At 45.7% G+C, this 25,503-nt stretch overlaps 1 protein-coding gene across 1 annotated transcript; it reads right to left on the reverse strand.

The window, feature by feature from the left end:
• Positions 1 to 673: 673 nt before the first annotated feature.
• LOC308280512 (XK-related protein 6-like) lies at positions 674 to 23,713 on the reverse strand (the record flags this gene model as incomplete). The annotated part of the gene is made up of 6 exons (XM_080720810.1): positions 674 to 892; positions 1,396 to 1,696; positions 3,937 to 4,354; positions 7,062 to 7,258; positions 21,632 to 22,028; positions 23,500 to 23,713. The coding sequence occupies 6 exons, from the start codon at positions 23,711 to 23,713 to the stop codon at positions 674 to 676; spliced, it is 1,746 nt and encodes a 581-aa protein (XP_080576936.1).
• Between the last annotated feature and the right edge of the window lie 1,790 nt (positions 23,714 to 25,503).

Here is a 25,503-nt window from a genome sequence, read left to right on the forward strand (position 1 = left end):
TTTGTGCTTGTTGTGTGAGTGCGTGCTCCTTTAAGTTATACCTCCGTCGACGGTGCGCAAGTACATACGGTACGTACGCATGTTTGCTCAGGTGTACATGTGCCTGTAACTCTGTGCGCCGTCTGCGCACGTCACGCATATCTGTGTGTTTCAGTGTGTGAGTCACAGATACACGCGTATATACCTTATATATCGTTTGTGTGTGTGTGTGTGTGTGTGTGTGTGTGTGTGTGTGTGTGTGTGTGTGTGTGTGTGTGTGTGTGTGTGTGTGTGTGTGTGTGTGTGTGTGTGTGTGTGTGTGTGTGTGTGTGTGTGTGTGTGTGTGTGTGAGGGGGATTCAGAGTGTGCTGTACTGCTAACTTCGTGAGAGAGACGAATGTCCTCACGAGGATAGAAAAATATGGAAAGTGAGAGGACATCTTGCTCGTCCCCACCGTACAGGGATGCCGTTTTAAGGTTTAACTACAACGGTAGTTTTCAGGGTTATTGGGGTTGGAACTGGGTTTCCGTTACGATCAATTAATGATCACGGTTCAGGCATTTAGAAGTGCGAGATCGGATTCAGTGTGAAGTTTAAAATCACCATAAGCATGGCAGTACAAGAGTGTGTGTGTGGGTATATGTGGGTGTGTGCTTCCGTGCGTGCGTGCGCACGTGCGTGTGTGTGTCTGTGTCAGAGCGAGGACTCATACTGCAGCAGTTCATAGAGCAGGGGTCCGTCGCGGTAGCGGATGCCGACGGCGGCCGGCGTGATGTACTGCAGGATGTTGATGGTCCTCCGCAGGCGGCGGTCCACGTAGTGCGCGTCCCACGCCGGGTAGCGCTTGCGCGGCATGTCGATCTTGATGAGCGGCCCCTCCGCCACCTTGGACGAGGCCGGCACCGACCGCACCTGGCAGGGTTACCACACATTTTTACCAATTAATTTCCCAAACTTTTCCAAAACGTTTCCAGAATATTTAACCCGATTTCCAGGACTATATAACGATAATTCAGCTCAATAACGAGTCGATTACTCCTATGCGCAATGCCCAAAGACAGGTAGTGTATGCCAGTGGTTCTCAACCTTTTCAGGCCGTGACCCCCGAAATAATCACATTTGAACTGGGGACCCCGGGCACCATGACGAGCACTAAGAATTTTATTGGGAAAATCTACATGCTCATGTAGATCTGCTATTTTCACAATTTCTGCCTCTAATATTTGACAATTTGGCCAATGTTTAATTTGTCATTTCAGAGGTATTAACAAAATCAATAACCAAAGACAATGCATAGCATTTTTTCCAGGACCTTCCAGGACCCTTGATAAATTCCCAAACTTTTCCAGTACTGGAAAAATATTTGTCTAATTTCAAAATATTTCCAGGAATTTCATGACCGTGGGAACACTGACCTGGAAGACGGGCAGGCAGCTCTCGGCCACGTCCTCGTCCGACGAGTCCGCCGCCATGGCCTTGGCGTGGCGGGCGGGCGTGGGCGGGGCGGTGGGCGGCGCCGAGGGGGGCAGCGGGAGCCCCCACAGGAGCTGCGCGCAGCAGGAGGAGGCGGGGCTGGGGTGCAGGTGGGCGCTGGCCGGGTGCAGGAAGCCGTAGTACAGCAGCATGATGAGCACGCCGCCGGCGAAGGACAGGTAGACGCCGCACAGCGCCAGGCCCGCGTAGGAGTCGGTCAGCGCCGGGTCTCTGTACGCGTACCTGGACGGACGGACGGACGGACGGACAGACAGACGGCAGAGGAAGGGTGGTTAGGGGTGTGGGTGGGGGCAGAGGTGGAAAAATGGGTATCGTCTGCGATACTTTTAATGGTATCGATTGCATGACGTCGATACTATCGGGTATCGATTCACGTAAAAACGAACGATACCTCGTTTCGATACTCTGGAACGCACCCCGGGCCGGTCGCATCTGTAACAGTTGGGCTACTGAGAGTTTAATGATGCTTTAGTAGGCTACACTTGTTACTGTGGAAAATAGCCGACAATAGCCCATAATATTTATTATTATGATGATTATCCAACGTCTATACTCTCCGCTCCGCCACACTGTGTGATCATCATCATCACCTCTGCTCTACCCCAGCAGCGAGTCACCACTCTTTCCGTGTTGAAGTTAAACTTCAATAAAAAGTATCGAAAATGGTATCGAAAAAGGTATCGTATCGATTCAAAGGTGAACAATACCCATCCATAGTACTAACATGTCTTACTTAAGTAAAAGTATCATTACTGCAATAGGCCTATAGCAATACTCTGTTACAAGTGAAAGTCCGGAATTCAAAATGTACCTGAGTAAAAGTACAAATTGTTTGAAAATAGCCGATCTACAAGCTCACAACGCGTCGCGTCATAAATGTAGTGGAGTAAAAGTAAAATATTTGGATCCGAGATGTAGTGGAGTAGAAATAAAAGTATTGGAAATCGGAAATGCGTCACATCCGCTTTATCTCGCACTCATCGTTAGAACTTCCGTCTCCCAGACTGTATGCCGGGAGAATTTGCAAATCGCAGAGGCAACAGTCTGGCCACGCGAGACTACTCATCCAGTAACCTCTAATTCATCCCACTTCCTTCGATCCTCCTGATTCCATAGCCTCATACTCAGACCTCTGATATGTTACACTTTCACTTGCTGCACATGATATCATTTTAGAAGGAAACAAAAATTAAGATGCCATTAAAGCATGTATGGATCATATTCATTACATACTGTATCACTACAAATTATTTCCTGTAGTGTACATCACTACAGGACATTTCCGGCCGCGACCCCCAAAATAATCATATTTTAACTGGGGACCCCCCCCCCCCCACCCTGATGAGCAATAAGAGTTGAGGCATTACATTTTGTATAACGCGGTTGGTTCTATTGTGAAAATAGCAGATCTTCATGCTCACAACGCCTCGCAACGCGATTTGGTTTTGTATTTTATTTCTTGTTTGTTTTCTTCTATTTTTCTCTCTCTTTTCTTTTTTCTTCCTTTAATTATGCTGAAACAGAAAATTGTTAATCTGATAACATGTCCATTCTGTTGTTGATAATCTGTTGGCAACAGAATTTATTTGACAAAAAAAAAAGAAAAGAAAAAAATCATCTGGGAACCGCTCAAAATATTTTTTTACCCGTGGGTACAACACCGGTGGTTTTTACCACCGGTGTTGTACATGACTCAAATGAACATTTTCAGAGACATATCCACCTCTTTCCGCGGGAAGTTACTGGAGAATCTTTTCCCACCACACTTCCGGTTAACAGCAGACATACCGTACAAGCTCACGTCACGTCACAGATGCAACCGTTGTGAGCTTGTAGATCACACTCGGCTGCGGCGCCGGAAGCTCCGTGCAACTTCTGCGCAATGCACGATGGGATGTTGGAAAGTTGTGGATACAGAGTGACACATGAACTCCACCACACCCTCCCATAGGGGTGGGCGATATGGACAAATACAATATCACAATATTTTTCCAAGCTGTATCACGATACATGATTTTATCACAATTATTTTTTCAAGTTGGTTTTTATGGATATTTTTCAAGTTACTTGACAAAAACTAGACTCTCTGGGTTCCTTTTGGGAGGTCTAAATTGAACTTTACAAGTATGTAACTCTGACAGTATACAAATGAAACCAAATGGACCCTTACGGGTCCATTTGGTTTCATTTGTATACTGTCAGAGTTATGTGGAGACCTTGACATTTTACATTTTGAGAACTACTGATTTAGACCAAAATGCAGGTTTAAATTGAATTCTGCAATGAATCTCTGTATTAACGATTAAACAGGATCTTTTACAAAGCTCCCTCAATTGTATCACGATATATACGATACCTCTGAAAAGGCATATCGTGGAGACATTGTATCGTCTCAACGATAATTATCACCACATCGCCCACCCCTACCCACCCATCCACCCTCCCCTCCCGTGGATGCTCACCAGAGGCCAGTGAGCACGGTGTTCTCGGCCAGCACCACGGAGTAGTAGGCCACCATGCGGTAGCGCGTGGTGCCCTCCTTGACGTTGAACCAGCAGAAGATGTAGACGATGCCCACCACCATGTTGAACAGCACCTCCTCCCACTTGGACATGCAGAAGTCGGTGCCGCCGTGCACCACCCAGAAGGCCATGGCGCACCAGTGGATCACCACGAAGATGCCGAAGTACAGGTGGAAGAGCGAGGCGAACAGCGCCAGCGACAGCACGCGCGAGGAGATGGTGAACAGGCGCCAGAGGAGGTGCAGCAGCGCGCCGCGGTAGCTCATGCTGCGCTGGTCGTCGCGGGAGTCGCGCAGCAGCTTGTGGTACGACGCCAGCACCCACGCCAGGGAGAGGAGCGACGCCAGGGAGGACACGCCTACCGTCGAGAAGGTATGGGAACATGAAGGAGAGAGAGAGAGAGAGAGAGAGAGAATGAGGTGGGATGGGTGCAGTGTTGTTTTTGACAGCAAATTTTGATTTAGTTTTAGTCATAGTCTTTTGAATAAAATGTCATAATTTAGTAACCTGAAAAGTTTTAGTTTTAGTCTAATTTTAGTCGACTAAATATTATAAGATTTTAGGCGACTAAATCTACAGTTGATTTAGTCGACTAAAATATATTTTGGCAGGCCTTGATGGCATCGTATTGACACATTTTACACTTGACACATTTTACACTTGATTGCGTGCTGAAAATAGCCGATCTACAAGCTCACAACGGTGAGCTTGTAGATCTGCTATTTTCAGCATGCAAACACCTGAGAGCAACCAAACATAAAATGACTCTCTTCTCCACTAGTCCCTCCCGGACGTTTTAGTCTAGTTTTTATTTTGTTGACGAAATTGTCAATATATTTAGTCTCAGTTTTAGTCATCACAGCTTAGTTTTTAGTTCGTTTTCATTTAGTCGACAAACATTTTTCGTCATAGTTTTAGTCGACTAAATCAACACTGGATGGGTGTTAGAGCAGGGGTCTTCAACGTTTTCAGGCCAAGGACCCCTTGGTTGAGAGAGAGATGATTCGAAGCAGGGACCCCCACAACCTTTTCATAGATTCCATATAGTTTAATCGTTTGACAGCACTATCCTCATATCAGTATATTTTGGATTCATGTCAATTTCAGATATTTACCCACTTGAACCGTCAGTACTTCTGTACTGACGGTTGCACACTGCACTGCGTGTTTTCGTTGCGTTTTGGAAATCCGAAAGCCGTAGGCCAGGGAGAGAGAGAGGAAAGAGAGAGAGAGAGCAAGGGACTCAGTGCAACAGCTGCGAAAATCGGGAAAAATCAACCCTGGTCCGAAAATAAATACGAAACGGGTGGCAGTCTGCAAACGGGATTGACATAACGTGAGGTTGATTTTTTTATTCACGCACTCCGAAATTCACTCCGATAATCGGCCCGAAAAACGCAGCAGTGTGCAAAGACCTTTAGTCTGCTCTTTTACACCTCTACACCAAAGGTCTTTGCCGGAAATAGCCGATCTACAAGCTCACAAGCTCAGGGTTCATGCTTACAGTTTACAGTTTAGGCATTTAGCAGACCCTTTTAATCCAAAGCGACTTACAATAAGCAGGTAATACACATCACTATAATAAGCAAGATAATATTTCGGTACATTAACAACAATATAACAAATGCATGGGAATATCATTCTAGAAAAACAATAACATAGGTAGACCACGCACCTAATCAGTAAAAAAAAACGTCTAAAACCTAAAAAAGCTATCTAGCTTCATGTATGGACATTGAGGGAAGGGGGAGTGTTACAGTAGTGCTATGAGTTTCGGTGGAGTGTGAAGAGGTGAGTCTTCGTCTCTCTCTCTCTCTCTCTCTCTCTCAACTAAGGGGTCCTTGGCCTGAAAACGTTGAAGACCCTTGGATTATAGTCTACTTGCCAGCCCATAGAGCCCCATTGTGAACCCGGACATATTGAGTACAATAAGGTTTTATGTTATAAATGTTGAGTAAGGGTCCCCAGCATGTAGAAACTGCCGGATGCTAACTTGCATATGTTGAGCAATTTTCATAATTTGCATAATTCGATTTATTTAGCATAATCCCCCATAATAATGGATAATATGTCAAAAACTGATTGGCCGATTTGAACAATATTGGAATGGTTTTGGGGGTTATTGAGGATGCTGAATCCATTTTCTAAATTCAAAATGGCCGTTTTAAACCGGAAATGGCCTTATACCAACTTAAAGTGGGGTGATTTTGATACTTGTTTATGTTGTATATGGCCGGTTTAAACGGCCATTTTGAATTTAGAAAATGTCAGAAATGGATTCAGCATCCTCAATAACCCCCAAAACCATTCCAATATTGTTCAAATCAGCCAATCAGTTTTTGACATATTATCCATTATTATGGGGGATTATACTAAATAAATCGAATTATGCAAATTATGAAAATTGCTCAACATATGCAAGTTAGCATCCGGCAGTTTCTAAATGCTGGGAACCCATACTCAACATTTCTAACATAAAACCTTATAGTACTCAATATGCCAGGGTTCAGATTCTGGCAAGTGGACTATTAAGCGATTATTCTGTAATAACTGCGACAGGCCTATAAAGGGTTCCCACACATCTTTACAAATTAATTTCCAAAACCTTTCCAGAATATTTAACCTGATTTCCAGGACTATATAACAATAATTCAGCTCAATAACGAGTCGCTTACTCCTATGCGCAATGCCCAAAGACAGGTAGTGTATGCCAGTGGCTCTCAACCTTTTCAGGCTGTGACCCCCGAAATAATCATATTTGAAGAGAGTTGAGGAATTTTGTAAAACACGGTTTTACATGCTCACAACGCCTTGCGTTGCGAGGCGTTGTGAGCATGTAGATCTGCTATTTTCACAATTTCTGCCTCTAATATTTGACAATTTGGCCAAAGTTTAATTTGTCATTTCAGAGGTAAAACAAAATCAATAACGAAAGACATTGTATAGTTATTTTTTCCAGGACCTTCCAGGACCCTTGATAAATTCCAAAATAGAATATTTTTCTAATTTCAAAATATTTCCAGTTATTTCATGACCGTGGGAACCCTGCCTATAGCTCCACCTACACTGCAGGGTCTCGGCGCGGTTCTCCTGGATCATGATGCAGAGCTGCAGCACCAGCTGCGGCGCCGACTCCAGGAAGGTCTCCAGCAGCCGCAGCATGTTGACGTCGGCGTACTCGAACATCATGGCCCAGTACCAGCGCCGCTGGTGCTCCTTCTGCCGCCGCGACTGGATGCCCAGGTACAGCGTCCTGATGTACCTGGAGGGGACAGGGGTGAATACATAGTTACCTACTTTCTCCTGAGGGGAAATGAAGTATTTTCAGCCCAACCCAGCTGATTCGCTGGGCTGATAATGCACTGGTTGCAATCCCAGACCAAACACAAAACTAAAAGTTCCTATGATTGGCCCCTAGTTGCGCTGTTCTGGTACCAGAAGCAACATGTTCTCCATAGGATTCCATTCATTTCCCCCGAACTTTTACATTTGATTTTCTTACCTTAATAAACATTGTCATAAATACTTTATGGTTCCTGTCGCTAGTAGCCTTGTTTCAATCACCATGATATGAATTTTGTGAAAATATGATCCAATTTATGTTATAATTGATGTTAAAGCAGGGTATGCAGTAGAAGGGGCTTGTGATTATAGGCTTGTGATGATTCTTCTTCGTGTGCTTTATTTTCGGCAAGCTCAAGTTACACCCCATTCTCTCTAGTATCCCTGCGGTTGCACGTGACCGTTGGCAGCCAATAGCTAAAAGAATGTACCATTTCTACCAATGAACGTTGATTTTTACAATGATGGTGGCACCCGTACAAGGGCCAAAAAAAGCAAAATTTTCGCAGCATAGAAACCAATGGCTTTCCACCGTCCATATTTTTTACAGTCTATGGTTGTCGAAAGGCCAAGAACACTGGTACTAAACCAGAACCTGTTCACCTGTAGGTAATGTATATGCAAGATACAAGTGCAAGTTAATGTTAGCTTCCATTAGTTACTGATGTGGGCGCTCGGCTGTGGGCTTGGAAGATACTGTAATCAGCGAACCAGATTTTATTTTTTATTTTTTTTAATTGTCTTTATGCGTCTCTGCCATTGAACAGGAAGGTCAAAGATGGAATGCACTTGACTAGTGGTTAATTGAAAAGCCTGTCTGTCCACTAAAATGCAAAGGTTTACATGCTTGAGCAACACACAAGACCCTTGCATCTCCCTTTGTGAAAAACCTTCTCTTAAATTGGTGCTTAAACATTTAAATGAGCCCTATCTGACCGTGTGCTACTTTGTTGTTCCTCATAATGTGGATGAGTTGGAGCATGTTCTGCATTGTCGTTTTCAGGCCAAGGACCCCTTAGTTGAGAGAGAGATTAAGCAGGGAGCCCCACAACCTTTTCAAATATTCCATATACTGTAGCATCTTTTGACAGCACAATTATCAGAGTATTTTGGATTCTTGAACCGTCAATACTTAATAAACTTGACATTTCACTCTGTACTTAGTCTGCTCTTTTTCCCCTCTACACCAAAGCTCTTTGCCGAAAGTAGCCGATCTACAAGCTCACAACGCGTCGCAGTGCAAGGCGTTGTGAGCTTGTAGAACTGCTATTTTTGGCTAAAGTTCTTCGAATATGGACGCTAGGGTTCAAGTGGTTAATATAAAAAAGGAGAAAAGAAAAGTTTCTATCAATCAAAGATTTGGAGGACCCCCTGTGGTAACTTTGAGGACCCCCTAGGGGTCCCGGAACCCCCTGTTGAAGGTCCCGGAACCCCCTGTTGAAGACCCCTGCCGTAAATCACTCTGGAAGACTGTGTCAGCTAATAAATACCTTAATCTCAGATGAAAAGGTTAAAGTGAAACGCTAAAAGGACACCACAGGGTTGAATGGCATGCAAATGCTAGTCGAAGTCAGAGTGCAAACTTTAAAAACAAACAAGCTAATGAAATTGACAGAAAGTAAAGAATTTAAAGTCTTATACTAAAGTTTATACTACAGTTCTTAAATGTCAAGATTAAAAAAAATAAAAAATCAGAAGAGCAACCATTACAAGATTAAGACATTTTCTTTCATTTTTAAAAGTAAGGCGATACTGTAAATCGAGTTGTCTATGTCTGTGGCAAATCTTTAATAAAAGAGGATCATGACAAAATGCAGTTATTTTATTTTCTCCATTATAATGTTCTTATTTTGTTCATGAAATGTGCGATGAAAGCACTGACTGTATTGATAAAACTCAATTATTGAAATCCAAACTAGGAATAGACTTGGACCAATGCTGAATTGATACCTTCATACAGCCAGTTACAGTGGCTGACTTTCCTCAGAATTGGTAGGACACAGATTTAATTAATTCAGAAACTATACATTTAAAATGTGTAATACATTGACAAAGACACTATGGCACATTAGGAGTCTACTAGTATATATTTTAGGTCTAGGTCTATGCCAGCTCTTCAACAGAGGGTCTGGGACCCCTAGGGGGTCCCCATAGTTACTACAGTGGGTCCTCCAAATTTTCCCCTTTTGTATATTAACCACTTGAACCCTAGTGTCCATATTCTGAGAACTTTAGCCAAAAATAGCCTTGTGAGCTTGTAGATCGGCTATTTTTTGCAAAGTGCTTTAGTGTAGAGGGGAAAACGTGAAAGTGAAAAAAGTGAAAGGTCAAGTTTATTAAGTATTGACAGTTCAAGTGGTTAAATATCTGACAACACAAACTGACATGAATCCAAAATACATTGATGATTGTGCTGTCAAACAATGAAACTATATGGAATCTATGAACAGGTTGTGGGGGTCCCTGCTTCATCTCTCTCTCAACTAAGGGGTCCCTGGCCTGAAAACGTTGAAGACGCCTCGGTCTATGCTGTTCTGGTGTGACCTCCACAAAGGTCTGTATATTATATATATCCCCGGACCGAAATATCTGTTCCCCCCTGTGTGAGGTAATGCCAGAAAACATTACCATTATTACACAGATCTCAAACAAAGATAAATCCCTTTACGTTATTGACCGTTTTGTCTGTGGCAAAAATCACGTTAGACAAAATATCCACCACAAGCTGGCATGGAGATGACCCCTGAATATAATGAATAGGCTACAAAACAGCTACCATTTTTAATGGGACACATACTGAGTGATCTGAGTGGATGTCAATAGAGGGTATGCACGTCCACTGGGACCCGCCCCCCTAATCTAGACTGAGTGGCAAAACATTGAGCAGCATGGAGCATTGCAGTTTGGAAGTGCTAGTTGCAAATCACTCAACGGTCCTGCATACCACCTGTTTCTAATTTGCACATGATGCAGGAGGCAGCAGGATGTTGTGTTGTTGAAAACGAGTGCTTCCAAACTCTGACACTTGGAAAAATAAAAACCTGCACAGAATGTCTTGACAGAAAGTAGCTCGTAACATGCCTATGGTGGATTTTTATGAAACAAAAACTTTGCAGATAGAAAGAGGATAATTCAAGTTTTCAGTACAGCCGCAATGTTGGTGAGTTAACTTTGTTTAATACAATCAGATAGGACTTTTCTGTTTGGATGTATGGGTTGTCAATGGCAGAAATGCGTTTTTTGCCACTCAGTAGGCTTGTTCCCACATAACTTCCAGCAACAGTGATGTCACGCGCATACCCTCTAGTCTATACTATCATCTGAATGAAGTCTGTGCCTATAGGTTAAAATCCCAAATGAGTCACAATTTCCATTGTGCTGGCCTAAGAATGCTGTCATGTTTTTCTTCTTCTTCTTCTTCTTCTTCTTCTTCTTCTTCTTCTTCTTGTCATCAACACACGGCAGTTAAAAGATGACAGTGGCAGTAGGCTGTTATTTCCGAGCAGAGAACAAAAAATATCATTGGTTCAATTTGTGTCCATCATCAGCAGAACGTGCTGTCAAACTGTCCCTGACGATGACAGCTGAGCTCTCTCATGTTGTTGTCTCATATGTGTTGTGTCGTGTCGCTGTGGATAAGGGCATCAGCGCATCAGCAGACATGGACCAGTGCTAGAAGAATTTGTCCTCTGGTGTGATCTCCGTGTCATTCCTACAATTGGTTCTTTCTAAGACCAAACATGTTAAAACTGTAAATGGTGCATTTACGTATATAGTGCCTTATCACAGCGCTTTATGTTCACATTCACACACCGATGGAAGAAACCATGCAAGGCACCAACCAAGCCCCCAGAACGGCTAGTAAACATTGAAGCGGCCGCCCTACTGGCCAAAGCTGGAATTTCAGGCGGGGTGAAACATACCTGTACATGCACGAGCATAAGAGCGCGCCGCTGGGGTCTACAATAGGGTTCAATGGACGTCGACGTCGTTCGTGACGTCATTACGTCTCGACGTCAAACATTTTGGAACCAAATCTGGTTCCAATTTCCCCCAGAATGCACCTGGATTCACCCACAATGCACTGGAATTCAGCTACTTCCGCATGCTTCAAAACGCCACTGAGCACTTGCATTGAAATGATAGCTGGGGGCGGGGCTGGTCCGCTCTCTATTATATATTATATACTCTGAAGAACCGTGTCACTTGAGTGTCCTTCCTTCCTTCCGTATCCTCGTGACCGTCCTTCCGTATCCTCTGTGATGTCAGTGTGATGTCAGCGAGTTGTGACATCACTTCCTGTACAGGGCGGCTACACGAAATGTGGATAACACTATATATGGAGATAGTCCAGTCCATCATGTCATATGGGACTACCGTCATAGAAAGTAGCCATTGTAAAGCCCTTTGCACACAGGACAGTTGCGTTTTTTGCGTTTGCGGCATGAATAAAACGCATAGGATTTGGTGTGCAAGGCTGTGCGGAATCGGCGCTGCGGATCCAAAAAGGAGTCATAAAAGGATTGATGAGTTTTTTACCGCATGCGACAAGACGCACGAATCGAACTGGTTTCGATCGAGAAAAAAACGCACGGCGGCAGCCACTCGTCGCACGGCTAATTCGGAGCCGGTGTGCATGAGGTCATAGAGAATCATTGTTTTCTTTTCAAAAAATTATATTGTCCGTTTTATCCGTGCGGTTAAACGCGCCTGTGTGCAAAGGGCTTTAGGCCGGAGTCATTGGCTGTCTAAACATGGAGATGTGGATAACACTATATATGGAGATAGTCTAGTCCAATATGTCATATGGGACTACCGTCATAGACAGTAGCCATTGTTAATCCGGAGTCAATGGCTGTCTGTCTGACTGTCTGTACAGGAAGTGATGTCACATGACATACTTTTTATGCCCATATATGAGTCCTTCTGTACCACATCTCCATGTTTAGGCAAACTCCACACAGAAAGGCCCTATCGCCAACCCAACCTAGGGTGTGAGCGATAGGGCCTTTCTGTGTGGAGTTTGCATGTTCTCCCCGTGTCTCCTAGGGTTGATACCCTCACAAAAACATGAACAAACTCCCCCCAGAATGACAACAACTAGAATCGTCAGAGAAACGCTGTGGTTGGCCAGATGGTCAAGAATTGGCGCGACCTAGGGCGAGGTCATTTGGACCTATACATGGAGAAATGGAGCAAACCTGTTTGGCCTAAACATGGAGATGTGGTACAGAATGACTCGTATATGGGCATAAAAAGTATGTCATGTGACATCACTTCCGGTACAGACAGTCAGACAGACAGCCATTGACTCCGGCCTAACAATGGCTACTGTCTATGACGGTAGTCCCATATGACATGATGGACTGGACTATCTTCATATATAGTGTTCTCCACATCTCCATGTTTAGGCCCTATCGCTCACACCCTAGGTGGGGTTGGCGATAGGGCCTTTCTGTGTGGAGTTTGCATGTTCTCCCCGTGTCTCCTAGGGTTGATACCCTCACAAAAACATGAACAAACTCCCCCCAGAATGATAACAACTAGAATTGTCAGAGAAACGCTGTGGTTGGCCAGATAGTCAAGAATTGGCGCGACCTCGCCCTTTAGGGCGAGGTCGCATGTCACCCTGAGGTCGCATTCCACCCTCAGGTGTCTTACTAGTATATATACTCTATGGCACCAACATGTTCACCGGGAGGCTGGAGCAGTTGGGGGTTCAGTGTCTTGCTCATGGACACTTCCACACTGCCACCATTATAGGGGGGAAACTGTTGCACAGCAGTAGAAATACTTGAGCACCATGCTTTCATGTCAATGCTGACTTTATTTGTAAAAAGGCAAACTACAGATGAACGTATGTGTATTGTGTCACTTTTAACATGACGGCTGGTTTAGCGATCTCAGTATGAAAAACAAGAAATTGCAGGGGGAAATTGTGAAGGAGTGCCATAAGGTTTGGTGTAAATTAAAGTTGTTGTCACCTTTACCAATTCAGTGCCAAACAGGAAGCTCAGGTCATCTTATTGGACTTCCAGCACTCATAAGTCTCTAGTCTATTATTGTATGTTTATGTTGTCCAATTTATCACATTTTCTCATTTTTTATGACATTGCAACCCAAATTGCCCCTCAGGGACATTGAGAAATTGGAACGTTTGGAAATTGCGTTTATGCTATAACTTACTGCAATAGAATGAGGTTTTATGACTGATGTGTGCCCTATCATCTTGAATGCCTGATAACGAGTGACAATGGAAAAACCACAGGTTACCTTTACCACAAAGTGTCTTAAGACTGAGTGTCCGTCAGTCCGTCAGTCAGTCTGACCGTCACACGTCACGTCACACTTTTGCACTACTCATAACTCCGCCACCGTTGCCAAACATGCCAAACTTTGCACACACACTCCTTGGCTGCCAAACCACAACATCCACCCCTCATTTCTCACATGGCCCTCTTCTAGCGCCACCATGAGGCCGATTCTTGCAAAACACATTTATGGACACTGCTCCTACACATTTTGCCCTAAAATCACACAAAGCGGTACACAGTATGTCCCCTGATTTCTCACAGTATCTCTAAAGTCATGTCATCAACATGGATCTGTCCCATTTCAAATATTCCCTCCTGATTGCCTACCATTGCCTTCTAAAGTTTGTGTATGCGACCTGACGGTCGCTTATCTCCCGATTAGGGAGTCTTAAGCCTCGATCAGAGTCTGCGGTGAAGAGCTATCCACCGCAAATTTTAGGTGGAAAGCTTTCCACCTCAAGTCAGAAAATAAGTGAAGGCCATCATAGTCAGTCACGGTGGAGTCCTATTCACCGTGACTGACTGGTCTAGATCGACCAATCAGTGAACGGGTGAAGAGCCATCTGTCTGAAAGTAAAAACAGAGAGATGTGTCGGGACTCGCGGTGGAAAGCTCTTCACCGCGAGGAATGACGTAACGTTGTAGTTTCATGACTCAAAATGACTACACCGCGGAGCCGACTCTGATCGACGCTTAAAACCCCTATCAGAGTCCAAGGTGAAGAGCTATCCACCGCAAATTTGAGGTGGAAAGCTTTCCACCTCAAGTCAGAAAATAAGTGGAGGCCATCATAGTCAGTCACGGTGAAGTCCTAACACTGTGACTGACTGGTCTAGATCGACCAATCAGTGAACGGGGTGAAGAGCCTATCTGTCTGATAGTAAAAACAGAGAGATGTGTCGGGACTCGCGGTGGATAGCTCTTCACCACGAGGAATGACGTAACGTTGTAGTTTTATGACTCAAAAAGACTACACCGCGGTGGATAGCTCTTCACCGCAGTACCGACTCTGATAGGGGCTTTACTGGTTATAATGTGGTTTTCCTGAGATGGGGAATCACTGTGTGTCATGGTGCAGGTGGTGTGAGAACATATGGTGTGCATCACACAGTGACGTTCAGTGTCACTGGGCTGGGCTACACATGCCTGGGGCACTCATGGATTCTGTACGGCGAGCAAACATGTCTGTGTGTGCACGCGCTGTACACAGCAGTGTGTGTGTGTGTGTGCACGCGCTGTACACAGCAGTGACACAACAAAGATAGTTTTTCCTTTATGTCTTGCTTTGTATTTATGCACACATCCTACTTGAGGATCTGTGTGAGTGTGTGCAGGGGCGTCAATTGGGTATGGCAAGGGTATGCAGCTGCCATACCCTGGGTCCAGGGGGAAAAACAAAGTGGTCACTTTAACAAGTATATTCTCCACACTTTTATTCTCCCCATCTTGACAAGATGGTATATTCCCAGGTTCCGCAGGTCAGCTGCACAGGTGCAATGTCATTATTGTTAATTGTGGCACGTTTACTAACATGCTACGTTTTGCTGCACTTGAACAACCATTCGGGGCTGCCATATACAGCCCAAGAAACCGCATAAACCTGTGTAAAAAACTGACAAAACTCGTTTTTTTCAGACATTGTGAAAATAGCCGATCTACATGCTCGCAAAGCCTCGCAGTGTGAGGCGTTGTGAGCATGTAGATCTGCTATTCTCACAATAGAACCGTACAAAATGTAATGCCTCTTTTCCATGAGGACCCCCATCTTTGCCATACCCTAGCTTTTGCTGAACTGACGCCACTGTGTGTGTGTGTGTGTGTGTGTGTGTGTGTGTGTGTGTGTGTGTGTGTGTGTGTGTGTGTGTGTGTGTGTGTGTGTGTGTGTGTGTGTGTGTGTGTGTGTGTGTGTGTGTGTGTGTGTGTGTGCGTGCGCTTGTGAGCGCGCGTGCGTGCGTGCATTATGCATGGCTCTGTATGTATGGTACATGTAGCCATCTGGCTTGCAACATATGAGCTGATTCACATAACATAACCGATTAACAATCCAGTTTACACTTTACCCCCATTCATGACACACACACACATGCACGCACGCACACACGCGCACAAGGAGCCTTATCAGCTGTGTTTAATTTAATGCTATATCTCGTAAACATAAATCATTCCCCTCTGGAGAATGCGATGTGGATGCCGGCGTGCCGTGTGATCCGTTTTTTTTACGTGTTGTTCACCGACGGTCTGTCCTTGAAGTCAAGAGTAACTGAAACCGATGAGCTGCCGTACGACATGTTTTGTTTGTACAAGGGGATTGGGGGTGCGGGGGGTTGTTGTTTGGATGGAGGTTGGGGTTTTACCACTCCATGTAGCGCGCTGGGTCGCACAGCACCTGCTATAGCCTGCTATGCTATCGCTGATAAACACCAGATGATGTAGGGATGGGACGATATGCGATATTATCGTTTATCGTGATAAAAAAAAACATGATAATCGTATCGTGGAGATTACATTGATTGTGATATCGTCCTCCGTCATGCACTGGGGTCAATTCACCTTCTATTTGCTGTGCTGCATATCCTGCACCACTTAAACCCTCTATAATTGGTAAAAGGTACTTATAATATACGTACTTGATACAATATTTTCTTCACTCTCTACCAAATGTCTTTGACCTACATCTACAAGCTACATCTACAAGCTACAAGCTACAAGCTACAAGCTCACAACGTGTCGCGTTGCGACGCGTTGTGAGCTTGTAGATCGGCTATTTTTTGGAAAATGTTCCGCCCCAAGATAATGGATTTTGATTATCGCGATAATATCGTAAATCGCGATTTCTTTGGTCACAATAATCGTGATATGAAATTTTCATATCGTCCCATCCCTAGTATGATGTCATATACATGAACCATATGCACGTAATGACTCTTAACCACGCTCACAGCCTCACACACACACACACACACACACACACACACACATACACACACACACACACACACACACACACACACACACACACACACACACACACACACACACAATAACAAACACACACACACACACACACACACACACACACACACACACTCACACACACAATAACACACACACACACACACACACACACACACACACACACACACACACACACACACACACACACACACACACACTCACACTCACACCCCTGGTTCCGCCCTATCCCTCTCTTGCGGAACCTCTTTTCTTTCTCACTCGCTTCTCCTCTCTCTCTCTCTCTCTCTCTGCCTCCCTTCCCCCTTTTACTCACGTTGTGCATGTGCAAGCTTTTTTTTCCCTTCCTTCCCTCTCCTGTTCTCCACCCCGCCCCCCACACACACACACACACACACACACACACACACACACACACACACACACACACACACACACGTTCGTTCACTCTCTCCCTTGCTCCATCTCATAGCGATCTGTCTCAATCAGGCCATGCCATTTGTCACCCCTCCTCAACAGACCACTCGCACATGTGTGCACTCGCATGCGCATACGCACACACACGCACGCACACACACACACACACACACACACACACACACACACACACACACACACACACACACGCACACGCACACGCGCACACGCGCACGCACACACACACACACATACAGGGACGTGCTGGCCATTGGGAAAAGCGGGACAACTCCCGAACGGCCGGTTCATTCCCGGCCGGTCCAGGCCTGCCATTAGGAAAAAATGTCGGGCAGAAACCTTATCTCGAAGTTTCAAATTTGTACATTTTTTCGCAAAGCAAGGCCCTGCTTCACCATACAAGGCCGTCGCACAAAAGTTGTGAAAACAGACGATCTACAACAATTGTAGATCGGCTGTTTTCACTATAGTTTCAATCATTTTTAAAATGATAAATACAAAACAAACGGTTTTGGACGTACAAGGTTTCCACCCGACAACGACGATATATAACTCATGTAATTGGCCCACTGGCTTGTCACTTTGTCACAAATCTTTGAGTAGCAGCAGCGCTATAGAGAGTGAGATCTCTCTCTATAGCGCGCAATGAGGGCCTCTCCAACTCTTTTTCCCGGGCTGAATCAGGGGCTCAGCACGGCCCTGCACACATACACACAGTAGTCCACACATCTGACTGGGACGAGGATAGGGGGAGTTGAGGGTTTGGAGAGTTGACCCTACAACCGACCGCAGAAGGGCCAAAGCACATGGCACACCGCACAACACATACAGAGCACAGTAGGGGGGGGGGGGGGGAGAGCGTACACACGTACACACACGCACGCACACACACACACACACACACACACACACACACACACACACACACACACACTCTCTCTGCTCTCCACCCTGTCTCCCCAGGGGCAAGCGGACACCATTAAAGAAGCTTCTCCGAGAGGAGAGGAGGGGGAGGAAGAGGAGAGAAGAGAGAGATGAAAGGAGAGGGGAGGCTAAGAAGGTCCACATGTGTGCGCGCGCGCGCGCGTGTGTGTGTGTGTGTGTGTGTGTGTGTGTGTGTGTGTGTGTGTGTGTGTGTGTGTGTGTGTGTGTGTGTGTGTGTGTGTGTGTGTGTGTGTGTGTGTGTGTGTGTGTGTGTGTGTGTGTGTGTGTACTGTATGTACAAAATGAAAATTGTGACAAGAAATGTGTTTCTTTTTCTCAGCCAATGTTTCCTTTTCACAGCCAATGCTTTTAGCACCACAATTAACACTTGTCATGATGTGAGAGCATGTCAGATTGTGTGAGATGGTGGGTGTGTGTGTGTGTGTGTGTGTGTGTGTGTGTGTGTGTGTGTGTGTGTGTGTGTGTGTGTGTGTGTGTGTGTGTGTGTGTGTGTGTGTCCAGTGTTGCCAGGAGCACAGATGCTTTCTGTCTTTGTACTCTCCATGCACGCTGACACTCATGGGATGAGCCGTGACATCGTTTTTCCACCAAACACGCACACACGCACGCACGCACGCACGCACGCACGCACGCACGCACGCACGCACGCACGCACGCACGCACGCACGCACGCACGCACGCACGCACGCACACACGCACACACACACACACACACACACACACACACACACACAGCACGCACACACATGTGCAAACACGCACACACATGCGCACACACACGTGCACGCATATGCATGAACACACACTCACTCACTCCCATCCAAGGCTTGAGCCAGAGGGATACTTCAGCACCACGGACAGCTCTTTCACTTTCTGTGTCCCTCTCTCTCTCCTTCTCTGTCTCTATCTACCGCAGGGGTCTTCAACGTTTTCAGGCCAAGGACCCCTTAGTTGAGAGAGAGATGAAGCAGGGACCCACCACAACCTGTACATAGAATCCATATAGTTTCACTGTTTGACAGCGCAATCATCAGTGTATTTTGGTTTCATGTCGATTTGTGTTTTCTGATATTTAACCATTTGAACCGTCAATACTTGACCTTTCACTCTGTACTTTTTCTGTTCTTTTTTCCCCTCTACACCAAACCTCTTTGCCGAAAATAGCCGATCTACAAGCTCACAACGCCTCGCAGCGCGAGGCGTTGTGAGCTTGTAGATCTGCTATTTTTGGCTAAAGTTCTCAGAAAATGGACACTAGGGTTCAAGTGGTCAATAAAAAAAAAATCAGAAAAAAATAAACTTTTGAAGGCCCCCCTGTAGTACCTCTGAGGACACCCTAGGGGTCCCGGACCCCCTGTTGAAGACCCATGAGCTACCGTATCTGTATGTATTTCTGTCTTTCTGTCACTCCCTCTGCCTCTCTCTCACTGTCTCTCTCTCTCTCTCTCTCTTTATCACACACACACACACACACACACACACACACACACACACACACACACACACACACACACACACACACACACACACAAGCCCACTCCCAGGTATAGTTGACAAACAGCCTCAGCTGTTTGCTCAAAGGGGGCATTTCTACCTCTGCCCTCTTGTTTTCACTCCTCCTCTCTTCTTCTCCACCTCCTCCCCTCCCCTCTCCTTCCTCTCCCATCCTGTCTTATCATCTTCTTAGCCTGCCTGTCAGAGTGAGATAAGTCTTCCTCTCGGCCGGCAACATCGACTAGACACCCAATGTACCCATTAGCAACGATAAAGTCAGCTGTGTGTATGCGTGAGAGGGGGACAGACAGAGACAGGGAAAGCGAGAGAGAGAGAGAGAGAGAGAGAGAGAGAGAGAGAGAGAGAGAGAGAGAGAGAATTGCTGTGTTCCCCCTGTCTCACTGATGGAAAACTGTGATGTTGGAAGAAGAACAAAACAATCCAGATGAGCACTGGTTTATGAGGGAGAAGCAGAGATGGAGAGTGTCTGTGACTTTGATAGTAGGCCTACCTGCGTGCCTGTGTGTGTGCCTGTGTGTGTGTGTGCGTGTGTGTGTGTGTGTGTGTGTGTGTGTGTGTGTGTGTGTGTGTGTGTGTGTGTGTGTGTGCGTGTGTGTGTGTGTGTGTTAGGGCATTAACGAAAAAGTAGACAAGTCGACTTCATTACACAAGTCGACTCCCACCAGAGAAAGTCGAAAGTCGAAGTTGGAAAGAAAAAGAGAAAAAGAAAAAAACGTTCTATTGTGAAAATGTGAAAATAGCAGATCTACATGCTAAATAGATCTACATGAAAATAGCAGATCTACATGCTCACAACCCCTCGCAAGATCGGCTATTTTCACAATTTCTGCCTCTATATATTTAACAAATTTGGACAATGTTTAATTTGTCATTTTAGAGGTACTAGAAGCTCGGCCCCCCTTTGGGCGGCCGAGCGTCTAGTCGGCGCCCTGGCCAACTCGGGAACAATGTAAATAGGGGATGAATGCCCCGCCCTTTAATGCAAACCCCATTATTGTCATAGGATCTGTTTTGACCATCTGTTTGCGTGTGTGTCCATTTATGCACATATATGGGGATATCTGTCTGTCTACGTCCATTTTATGTCCATATATGGAGATCTCTGTAGGACCCGTTTTGACCATCTGTTTGCCTGTGTCCATTTATGCCCATATATGGAGTTATCTGTCTGTCTGCGTCCATTTTATGCCCTATGGGGATCTCTGTAGGACCTGTATTGACCATCTGTTTGCCTGTGTCCATTTATGCTCATATATGGAGATATCTGTATGTCTGTCTGTCTGTCTGCATCCATTTCATGCCCATATATGGAGATCTCTGTATCTGTTTGTCTGTGTCCCTTTATGCCCATTATGGAGATCTCTGTATCTGTCTGTGCCTCCGACTGTGTTGCAGACAGTGCTGGTTCCCCCTTTAATGCAAAGCCCATTATACCTGTTGTCATAGGACCCGTTTTGACCATCTGTTTGCCTGTGTCCATTTATGCCCATATAGGAACATCAGAATACGTAACCATGGCATTTTTTGTTGACTCATGTGGCGTACGTGATCTCAGAGCCTTTTATGATGTGATGTCACAATGAGTCAGCGCTTGCGCCGATTTCCTCCGGAACAGCCTGATGTCAACAATCAGCCCTGCATAAGGAGATTCCGAAAGTTTCGCGCCGGTTCGGGAAAACCACGCGTCGGGTCGGGTCGAGGCCCGGCACTGCACTCCGCGGCGGGGAACGCGCGTGCCGAATATGAAGCCGGTGGGACGAACGGTTCTCGAGATATGCGGATTACAGACAGACAGACAGACAGACAGACAGACACGCAGACAGAGATTTGTCGCATTTATAAATAGATTACTGTAAAAAGTCCTTAAATTGGCACTTTAGAAATGTGAAGATACCCTCTATACACTTTAAGCTGGTTTGTTTACAGTTGAGTGAGAAAACAATGTTTCACATTAAGTTAATCATCTGGGGACCCCCCCCCCAAAAAAATAATAACTAGACCCAATGTGTGTGTGTGTGTGTGTGTGTGTGTGTGTGTGTGTGTGTGTGTGTGTGTGTGTGTGTGTGTGTGTGTGTGTGTGTGTGTGTGCGCGTGTGTGTCTGGGTCCCTACCTCCACACCTGTCCCAGCTGCAGGATGTGAATGGCCGCTTGCCACAGCCAAATGGAGGCCAGCTTGATGCGGTCCCTTGACGCGGGGTAGACGGTCCCGGGGACCCCCGTCGTGCCCCGCCTGGTGAGCCCCTCCACCACCCCCAGGCCTCCCCCGGTGTAGTCCTGGACGAACCAGCGGAAGCTCAGGATCTGCACCAGCACCGACGGCACCAGCACAAAGAAGAGCGTGAGGCCGAACCAGAGGTAGTCCCGGCGGGCATAGTAGTCCGCGGCCAGGCACAGGTCCGTGCCCACATCCCAGAAGAAGACAAGCAGCGCCAGGATGATCCAGAGGCAGTCCAGCCACAGCTGCTCCCTGGGCGGGCAGTGGGTCTCCCGGACCCCCACCCCTCCTCCTGTCACCATATTAGGGTTCCCAACACATTTTTTACCAATTAATTTCCAAAACTTTTCCAAAACTTTTCCAGAATATTTAAACTCAATAACAAGTCGCTTACTCCTATGCGCAATGCCCAAAGACAGGTAGTGTATATGCCAGTGGTTCTCAACTTTTTCAGGCCGTGACCCCCGAAATAATCATGTTTTAACTGGGGACCCGGCACCCTGACGAGCACGAAGAGTTGAGGAATTTTGTATAACACGTTTCTATTGTGAAAATAGCAGATCTACATGCTCACATGTGAGCATGTAGATCGGCTATTCTCACAATTTCTGCCTCTAATATTTGACAGTTTGGCCAATGTTTAATTTGTCATTTCAGAGGTATTAACAAAATCAATAACCAAAGACAATCCATAGCTATTTCTTCCAGGACCTTCCAGGACCCTTGATCAATTCCAAAACATTTCCAGTACTGGAAAAATATTTTTCTAATTTCAAAATAATTCCAGGAATTTCATGACCGTGGGAACCCTGCCATATGACATTTTACATGAGTGTTACTCAAATAATTGCGATTAACGAATTAATTGTGTTTTTGTTGTTGACGATTGCATTTCTGTCTGGCTTATGTAGGCTTTGAAGTTGCACATGGCAGATATTTTTCTTCTTTATAATTTTTATCCCACGATTTTGTAACCCATTTTCACCCAGTGCCAATTGCCTATGTAATCCTGGGCTCTGCTCTCCCTCTGCCGCGCTTGGGGAGACAACGGACTGACCTCATGCTTCCTTCTATGCACGAGGAGTCCAAGTTGCTTCTTTTCACCTGACAGTGGGGATTTCCCCGGTTGGGACGTAGCGCGTGGAAGGAACACGTTATTCCAACCAGTCCCTTTCCCCTCCATCATTAGACCAGTGTTTCTCAAATGGGAGTACGTGTACCCCTAGGGGTACGCGGAGGTACTGCAGGGGGTACTCAAGAAAATGCCCCCAAAAAGACATGATATTATTCATAGTTAAAGAATTTAAAAACATTGAATTATGATGGGAAAAAAAACATTTACTGCTATGTTTAATGATGACACATGGAGAAATTGATGTGAGCCTTATAGTTGCTACCCCAAATTACATAGTACCAGGCACCTGGGATGTGCTTGAAAGTTATAAAGTTATTGACATGAAAACTTGATTGAAATGTTTTGTCAACAGTGCTGAAAATAAATCTGCTCAGTGCTCAGGAGGTACCGTTTGAAACTCTTTCACTCCATTTCTTATTTGTGATTTTATATTCTTGAAATGGGGGATTTATAGCATCATATAGGCCTACCACTATTTAATATTTTAATTGCAGTTTCATGGGCAAAATGTTGTTGTCGGGTAAAGGGGGTACTTGGATTCAAAAATCAGGGAAAGGGGGTACTCAAGCCAAAATAGATTGAGAAACACTGGATTAGACGATCATGTAATAATCGTGGCGGTGCCTACCCGCAACGGACTGCTTGCCGCCGCCGAGCAGCGAGCCGAGGCAGGCGGAGCGGCAGCCCCAGTAGCAGGCGGAGGTGCGGCAGCACTGGCAGATGTGGATGGCCGCCGAGTCCATCGGCTCGTCGCCGTCGCCCGCCTCGTACAGGTGGGCGAAGCCGCCGCACGGGCCGCCGCTCCCCGCCTTCCCCCCGCAGCCGTCCGACTGCGCGGCCATGTCGCCCTTCCCTCCTCCGTCCGAAAAGCACGACACGCACACCGTGGTGACGTCTCGCAGGGCGCGGATATTACCACGTCACTTAATCCCAACAGATACCTGCAGTGGGTGGAAGGAAAAAGTACAAAGGTATTGGCATCAATCACTCAAAGGTGTATTCAGTGATAATGAAAGTGGTCCCTTACTGGCCTTACAGCGTGGAAATGTTTAGTTTTTTATAGATTTTTTACACCATTATAATGTTCTCGTTTTGATTATTAGACCCAATCACTGAATATCGGTAGGCCTACGTCTCCAGCTTCAGGATATGTATGATACTGATTTACTACGAGACCGTGGCATTTTATGAGTTCAGCAGTTTACAATCTAGGCATTTAGCAGACGTTCTTAATTCAGAGCGACTGTGGTTCTCAGAACTCGTATTTTGACCATCATAACTAAACATCATAACATAACTCTACCCTGATTGGTCGAGGACAGGCTGGCCACCTCTGAAAACCGAATCTAGCTATGCTCGCAGCACGGGCCATGGTGGAAGTCCTTATATGGTCAGCACACATTCTAGTGAGGAGAATGATTGGAAAATGTACCAATTATATTTGTATTAAAATGTAATACAATCACTGAATATACCTTTAAAGTACCAAAAGTAAATACTCATTGTGCAGAATGTCCCATTTCAAGTTTTAAAATTTAGCCAATAATCAAAATCTTTTGAAAATAGCAGATCTACAAGCTCACAATGCGTCTTGATGCAATGCATTGTGAGCTTGTATATCTGCTATTTTCAAAAGGGTAGCAAATAAAAATCTACAACTATAGTAACTAAAGTTTTCAAATAAATTTAGTGGAATAAAAGTAGCCTACAATGTGTGGATCCAAGATGTAGGCCTACTGGAGTAGAAGTAAAGGTATTGGGAAAATAAGTAGTCAAGTAAAGTAGTCCTACAAATAGGCCTACCACACAATTGTACTCAAGACAAGTACAGTACTTAAGCAAGCAAATGTGGGCCTACTTAGTTACTTTACACCAGGGGTCCGGTCTTCAACGTTTTCAGGCCAAGGACCCCTTAGTTGAGAAATAGATGAAGCACTGCAGCCAGGGACCCCCACAACCTTTTCATAGATTCCATATAGTTTCATTTTTTGACAGCACAAACAATTATCAGTAGTGTTGGATTCATGTCAATTTGTGTTTTCAGATTTAACCACTTGAACTGTCAATACTTCTCCCCTCTACAACAAACCTCTTTGCCAAAAATAGCCGATCAACAAGCTCACAAGGCATTGTGAGCTTGTAGATCTGCTATTTTTGGCTAAAATTCTCAGAATCTGGTAAAGAATCTGGCTAAAAACGAGATTTTTCTTTCTATCACACAAAGATTTGGAGGGTAGTAACTCTGAGGACCCCCTGTTGAAGACCCTTGCTTTTACACCACTGGATCAGGCCTACCTGTCCTCTCTCTCTCCTCCTCCTCGACCTCCCCCTCCTGCCTCCTTCTCCTGCTCCTCCTCGCACCTCCTCCTCGGCTGTGTCTCTTCTTTCCCGCCCGGGGCGAGAGGAGCCATCAGAGCCGACGACCGCTGCGCGACGGCGGCTCTCCTTCCTCCTCCTCCGCGGCGGCCACCGGCGGGCGCTGGCGGCCGGCGGCGGCGGCGGCGGCGGCGGCTGAATCCGTTCCCAAGCTTCTACTCCTGCAGCCCCGCATCATCATCAGCCCGTCCTGCGTGCACGGTCATCTAGGGCGACGGGCATCTACCATGACGTAATGCATCCCCCGCGGTTCTTC

Source organism: Nannobrachium achirus, assembly GCF_963921795.1.
Source record: "Nannobrachium achirus genome assembly, chromosome: 24".
NCBI classification, from domain to species: Eukaryota; Metazoa; Chordata; class Actinopteri; order Myctophiformes; family Myctophidae; genus Nannobrachium; species Nannobrachium achirus.